The sequence below is a fragment of the Mastomys coucha genome, unplaced genomic scaffold, assembly GCF_008632895.1.
Source record: "Mastomys coucha isolate ucsf_1 unplaced genomic scaffold, UCSF_Mcou_1 pScaffold2, whole genome shotgun sequence".
Taxonomy (NCBI): domain Eukaryota; kingdom Metazoa; phylum Chordata; class Mammalia; order Rodentia; family Muridae; genus Mastomys; species Mastomys coucha.
In genome coordinates, this window is record NW_022196902.1 from 14,448,578 (window position 1) to 14,456,284 (window position 7,707).

The 7,707-nt window shown below is 45.5% G+C and overlaps 1 protein-coding gene across 1 annotated transcript; it reads right to left on the bottom strand.

Annotated features, from left to right (window-relative positions):
• Positions 1-1,780: 1,780 nt before the first annotated feature.
• Positions 1,781-3,496, bottom strand: LOC116097697 (cytokine receptor-like factor 3). The gene is given in 1 exon segment (XM_031380308.1): positions 1,781-3,496. A coding segment is annotated over 1 exon segment (1,305 nt). The 3' UTR covers positions 1,781-2,191.
• Positions 3,497-7,707: the final 4,211 nt, after the last annotated feature.

The window sequence follows — 7,707 nt, forward strand, 5'->3', positions numbered from 1 at the left end:
ATTTCTGCAGACCAAGAAAAAACTATCTAGAAACAAAATTGAGTCTAGATAGTGAATTAGTTAAATAAAAATGATAATTTGTCCATTCATATGTAGTGCGCCCAAATTTCTTTTGTCTTGATGTTAGAGTAATGGGATATGTGGAGCGGTGGGCTGTGAGATCTGAAATATAGTAGTTTTTAGGTCCTTGATCTTTGGGTTCATCTGACTGAGGGGGCTCAGGAGCTGAGTTGCTATCAGTCTGTTCTATTTTAGATGGTCCTATGCAGTGCCAAATTGCAGCTAAGATCAGCAAAAAAATCACAGTAGGGTGTTTTTCCTTCTTGGGTATCTTTGTTTTTGAAGAGAGAATCTGCTCAGATCCATAAGCCCAGGCTATAAATATTACCGTTGGCTGTGCATGGGGCCATCTGAAGGAGCGCTTGCCTTTTGGCTTTTTTTATTCCACCGTGTTTTAGTAGGGCACAGATTTCCCTGGCCTGGGGCAACTTTTTGTGGGATGGTGAGTTGCCCATGATAGAAAAGAGGAGAAGCTCTTGTTCAGTGGGAACCTTCCCTTGGCCTATCTGGCTTTGGGGGATTCCAAAGAGGTCCAAAACGCTAAGCCTTCCCGCAGATGTAAGAACTGGCAGCCGCCCTGTGGTTTCTAAGTGTCTGCTGCATTACCAAGTTTTCTTTTTGTTTTAAGGAGAAGTTAGATAGTCTTTGCCAACGTTGTAGGCTGTCAGGAAGACAGAGGCCAGGGGGACCTTCAGCCAACACCAGAGAGTAGCTGTGAAAGAATCCTTCTCTTGGTTCTGCTCTCAACTATTAGCCCATTTCCAGTTTCTCTTAGGAAGAAAACTCCATAGAATTGCCTGGAATTCCCCACTCTGGTTCTCCCCACACCCTCATTTTCTAATGGACTCACCCAAACTCGGCTTCTCATGGCTCTGACCATGAACCCACCAAAGGCAGCTTAAGGCAGGACGGGTTTCTTTCTTAAGGCAGGACGGGTCTCTTTCTTAAGGCAGGACGGGTCTCTTCTGCCTCTCAGTTTGAATTAGAGTAGAGTACTATTTTGGGTGGAAGGGTTCTACACCCTCTTTTGCTCCCAAATATCTGCAGGACATATTTTTTAGATATTTTCTTTCTTTCTTTCTTTCTTTCTTTCTTTCTTTCTTTCTTTCTTTCTTTCTTTCTTTTTTTACTGTGAACTTTTCATTTTTTATTTTCTTTCAGAAGACTGGATAAGGCACCTACACTCTAGAATCTCTATTTAACATGAGAAGGGCACTTACTTATACATAACACGGGAGGAAAGGGCATGATTGTCAACAAGGGAACATGAATCCCCAAATAAATTATCTTACAAAAATATCACACTCGCTTTTCCACTTTTTTTTACTATTGGTAAAAACAAACGAAAATTCACATTAAAAATTATCTGTACGCTGTATAACAAGACCACGATTTTTTTACATAAGTAAGTCAAATAAATATTTTACAGAAATTTAAGTTAAAAAAAATAGGTCAAGTATATTTCCTTTATTTCTTTGGCCCACTAAAAGACCAGTTCTCAACCTGACATTACACTGACTTAACACTCTGCACAGCCCATGTGCACGGTTGAGGAAGGATGCACATGCGACCTGCTAACACTGCTGTGTTCTTCCAAAAGTGGCTTCACCTTGAGGAATGCAGACCTCTGCCATCTCTGTGTCACACGTCAGTAAAGAGAAAGATGGCTAATGCTGGCTGTCACAGATGTCTCAGACCCAGAGTCTCCTGAGCACAGGAGCAAAGCCAGCACACTCATGGGGTAGGAGTGGAGAGGAGCAAACACCCAGGACTGGACGAGCACTGAGGAGTCTGGCTTCTTCTGTTGTTTACTTCTGGCCTTCAATCTTGATGAAGATTTACTAATGTGACATTTTCTGTTCTAACAGCCAACTTTAGGAAGAACAGTGGAAAAAAGTATGCACACTTTTAAAGCTAGTTTGATATTTGTACTAAAAAGAAAACTGAAAAGAAAGCTATGGTTTTGTCCACCCCGTTCAGCTTACTTCTTACTGAAATCTTACAAGGTGAACCCAGCAACACATTCCATTTCTGGTGGACAGAGAGGTAAGCTCACCTTTTCAAAGTGAGAGACAACTAAGCTGAGGACAGAAACAGAAAACCCTCACTCCAAAGCCAAGCCCTTCGAATGTTAAAATACCAGCACTTTCCATCCGGGGTAGAAAAAGGAGCATCCGAAGTAAAGAGAGCCACAGGCCTGCTCAAGCAGCCAGTCAAACACCACCTCCTGGTTACTGGAGCTGATGGTCACTCGGAGCTTGACGTTCCTACCTTCATGACTGTTAGAAGTTCCTAGAGTCATAGCTTTGATGTCAAACGTGACAGTGGAGCCAGAGGTAACTGCAGGCAACTGATTGGTCATTTCTTTTCCATTGACAAAGACTGCACCATTTGTGCTGATGCACACAGCTTGGTACCGCTGCAGAGATTCATAGCTATTCTGCTTTTCTGCACACACTCCTATACTGTCTCTTCGGTCTGGCTGTCCCACAGTTTCAACTCTGAATGTCAGCGTCTGCCCACAGAAGTAAGTTGGAGCACTGGAGTAGAGAACGCCTGAGGACTCAGCATCGTTCCGGAGGGCTATATTCCTTCGACTGCTCAGACTGTATCCTTCAAAGCCAGTTGTCCACTCATGAGGCACCAGTGTGGAGTGACCTGTCTGGGGAACACTCCAAGGACTCCATTCCTGCCGGCCGTCTCCTCAGGCGCAGACTCTGAATTGATAATCAACATTGGGGTCTATGTGCAACACTATGAATTCTGTTTCAGAACCTACATACACATCTTCAAAATGACTTGCAGTACACTTACGGAACTGAAGCCTGTAATCTTGGGACGTAAAGTCATCATCCACCTTACACCATCGCACTATGATGCCTCCAGGTTTCTCTATTAATTCTTCAATCTGTACTGGAGGGCGGGAGGCTACTGTTCCATGCTTTAAAATGTGGTCTTTCACTATGTTAAGAATGGAATCGTCCAACTGAGCGGACAAACAGGGTACATCAACTAGCAAAGGCACTTCTGGTAAGCTGTCCAACTGAATGTGTGAGTCCTTTTTGGTAAAGTTCCACAATTTATCATTCTGCTCTTCGATACCACCAAGAATGGCAATCTCACCTTCTCGGACCAGGTCATCTGCAGTATTAACTCCATGCTCTATGAGCTTCTGGCAGTCATCTAGTGGTTTGATGGTCTCCTGTTCAATGGTGTCCACCTCTTGCAATAGAGTCACCAATTGCTCATCCAATAGCTTCCCAAGGGTTCCTTTTAAATCACTAAAATGCTGTTTAAGGACATCTCTTGTCTGTGAAGCACTCTCCTTTATCTGCCTCTGCGCCTCCCGCAGCCCCTGCAGCTGCTGGCCCAGCTCCCGCTGGCCCAGCTCCCGCCGGTCGCGGGCTTCCTGTTCTGGCTCCATCGCGCCCTTCATCTGGCTGCGCGGACCGCCGGATTCCGGACTGCCTAGATATTTTCTTTATTGACATTTCAAATGATATCTCCTTTCCCGGTTTCCCCTTTTCCCTCCTCCCTCCCTGCTTGCCATCCTACCCTCTCCCGCTTACTGGCCCTAGCATTCCCCTACACTGGGGCATAAAACCTTCACAGGGCCAAGGGCCTCTCCTCCCACTGATGACGGTCTAGGCCATCCTCTGGTATACATATGCTGCTGGAGCCACTAGTCCCACCATATATGCTCTTTGGTTGGTGGTTTAGTCCCTGTGAGCTCTGAGGGTACTAGTTAGTTCATATTGTTGTTCGTCCTAAGGGGATGCAAACCCTTCAGCTTCTTGGGTCCTTTCTCTAGTTCCTTCATTGGGGACCCTGTGCTCAGTCCAATGGATGACTGTGAGCCTCTACTTCTGTATTAGTCGGGCACTGTCAGAGCCTCTCAGGAGACAGCTATATCAGGCTCCTGTCAGCCAGCACTTGCTGGCATCCATAGTAGTATCCAGGTTTGATGATTGAATATGGAAAGGATTCCCACGTGGAGCAGTCTCTGATTGTCCTTTCAGTCTCTGTTTCATAGTTTGTTTCTCTGCAGGGCATTTCTACATCCTTTTTAGCACATATAGATCCTGAATAATAGACACAGTAGCCTGGTATTTTTAACAAGTTGTTGGTACTATGCTGGGCAGGGTCTGAGCTATTCTAACCCTCTCTGCTGATAATACCCAGATAAATGCCCCATCATCTGCAATTTGAATCTTTCTCCGGCTTGCTCAGCTCCATGAATGTCCTTGTAGCTGATCTCTCATGGTGACCTTGTGGCAAATCCTTCTGGCTCCTCTACATGGTCTCTCTACCTTTTTTCCTCATGTTCCTTCTCCCTCTACCTCTCTACCTGGAGCCCTCTTCACTGTGATCCAATGTCCCACCTACACTGCCCTCTCCTGCCCAGCCATAGGCTGGGCAGCTCTTTATTGATTGATCAGAAATGATGGAAAACAATTTTTATATATCATTGAGACTGGAGATGCTTGATTATGCCATTATCTACACTGTAAACAGATCTGGACATAAAAATCAGCGACTGAATATACAGTGCACAGACCAACCCCAATATTAGAGTCTACCATGGTAAGGGAAGGAGCTTGTAATAGCTGGTTGTGATGGCTGGACCATGTGATGGTTGGCTTATGTGATGGCTGCTCCATGTAATGGCTGGTCCATGTGATGGCTGGACATGTGATGGCTGGCCCATGTGATGGCTGGCCCATGTGATGGCTGGCCCATGTGATGGCTGGTTCATGGCATCCACAGCAGGAACCAGAGAGAAATGAACACTGGTTCTTCGATTTTTCTCCTTCTTATTCAGTGAAGGAGCCTAGCCTATGAGATAGTGTCACCACATTCAGAGTCAGATCTCTTTCCTCAGTTAAATGGTTCTGGAATCTCATACACACAGAGCTGTATTTTCATGTTGGTTCTAGGATCAGTGGAGCTGACAAAGAAGATGAATTGTCACAGTTTCCAGGTTCACAGGATCTGTGTTGCTAAGTCCAGAGGTGAGATGTCTGTTCTCATCTTTCTTGCTGTTTCTTTCTCTTCGGCAAAATACATAGTTTTAATGCTCTTTGTCGTTCCCCTCCCTCAAAGCACACCCTCCATTCCTTTCCCAGGATTTAACACTGTTGAGTGTCTTCTGCTACTGAAAAGAGGGAACAACACACACGAAGGATGAACTTAATGAATCTGCTGCAGTTATTTATGAGTATAGGAAGCTCTTGAAGAGGTGAGAGGACAGCCTGTGGACATGAGTTCTCACCAATCATGAGGGGCCAAGGAATTGAACTCAGGTTATTAGACTTGGTGACATGTTACCCACTAAGCCATCTTGCCTGCCCCAGGAGGAACATTTTTTTAAAAAAAGAAAACTATGTGCTTAGAGGAGAGGAAGTGATTTGGGATTTAAGGACAGGCTCTAGGGTGCTGCCCCAATGATTACTTTCTAGATAGTCACAACCTTTTTGAATATGAGCTGGCCCTGAAATGTTATTTAATCATTTATTTACATATTGTTCTAGTTAGCCTTAACTGTCAATTTGACATAGCCTGCAGTTACCTGAGCTATAATCTCCAGTTATTATAACATGTAAGTTGAAATAAGCCCTTTCCTCCCCTAAGTTGCTTTTGGTCATGGCATTTGTGACAGCCCAGACTAAAGCAAGAACACATAGTCACTTACAATGAACAAGTAAAATTGCAGATATTCACTATGTGCCACATGATGTTTTGAAATATCCAAATGCAGCAAAATAGCTGAATCACAGCATTTGGCATGTGCATAACTCATATTCTGATTGTGTGTGTGCGTGCGTGTGTGTGCATGTGTGTGTGCATGTGTGTGCGTGTGTGCATGCGTGTGTGTGTGTGTGTGCGCGCATGTGCACATGTGTGCATGTGTGTGTGTGTGTGTGTGTGTGTGTGTGTGTGTGTATGTGTGTGTGCGCTCTACAGGCCTACTTTCTCAGTGATTTTCAAGAATACAATATACACATGCTTATAATCCCAGCACAAAGGTTGAGTTCAGGTTTGCAGTGTGGTAGCACTCACCTGACCATAGCACTCCGGAGGCAGAGGCGGATGGATCTCTAACAGTTTGAGATCATTCTGGTGTACATAGTGAATTCCTAATCAGGCAGGGCTGTACAGTAAGAACCAGTGTTTAAAAAGAAAGGAAGGGGGAAGGGGTCCAAGGTCATCTCCACTAAGAGCCCTATCTGAGTAGAAGCCAGTCTGAGTTGATTAAGAGCCTACCTCAAAAAGAAGGAAGGAAAGAAAGAATAACATATTAATTGTGGTCATTATGTTGCATAATAGGTATCTTAAATGTTACTTTCTTCTATTCAGTTAGTGAACATAACACCATCTTCTCAGATATGTTTTTGTTTATATTTTGTCTTTTTCTTCTTGCCTTTGCATCTCATGTATCCCAGCTGGCCTCAAACTAGTGATTCATGAGTATCAGCTCCTTGGTGATACCATTACAGTCATGCACTATTAAGGCTATCTTCGTAGTTGTTAGCATCAGCGCCTCCAAAGCCCGTGATGTCACATGGGTGGGCCACACAGACCTGTTGCCAGGGCAACAGTCACCATATTCCCAGAATCCATTGGGCTCACCTCCCACCTTTACCTGTGGTCACTATGTCAGAACCCATATATATATATGGGGAACATTCCTCCTTCACTCTCACTCTCCCTCTTCTCTCTCTGCTACTGCCCCCCTCCCTCTCAATTAAACCTCTTACACATGGAACTGTTTGGGCCTAGTGTGTGGTATGTTCTGACGTAAGCCTCCATTCTAACACAGCATTTGGTGCTGAGACCCGGGATTTGGCAGTTCCATCAGCAGCCTCTGTCTTGCTCCGTGGCAGAGACCGGCAGAGATCATGGCCACGTGGACCGGTCACAGCACCGGCAATCACAGCTGCTGTGAGTAGCAAGTTCTAGGCCCCCTCAGCTGGTGGCTATGAGAATCGCAGGCTTTCACAGAGCTGCTGCTTTTGAAGCCACAACCACCAAGCCACAGTCAAGGAGCTGGAGCTGCATCCAAGCACCGCTGGACATCCGAACTTCTACCACACAAGCCGTGCCCTGCCTGGTCTATCAGGGGACTAGCTTCTGCTTGGGTCCACATCTACCCATTCAGTTTCACATTTTCTACTTACCAGTCTGCGATAATTCTCGCACAGACACCAGAATGTTAATCACTAGGATCAATCAGTCAAGGGCAGGACCTCCGGCTTTCCAGATATGGCTTGGCCAGCCTTTTCTGGGAACTCCAGTGTTTACAGTCATGCCTCCCAGCTGACTTACGTCTTAGGACATCTGCCATTGGTTGCCCCTCCCTCGAAAGCAGCTCTCGTTCCCTACTTCTTATTCCAGGCTCTTGGAGCTGAACCAAACCCTCGGTACTGAGGTGGGTTACTTTCCACAGCAGGCTCAGGGCCTGCTGGGTAGCCACTAGGGGGCCCTCGTGACAACTAAACTTGAGGGACTCTCTCATTGGGTCCATCTGTCTCACCTCAAACCTTTCATTCCTCCATCTAATTACTCTTTTCATACACATCAATCTTAACAGGACCGCGCTCTGTTAAGCTCCAGAGGACAACAAGACCACCCACCTTGTCCCCAATC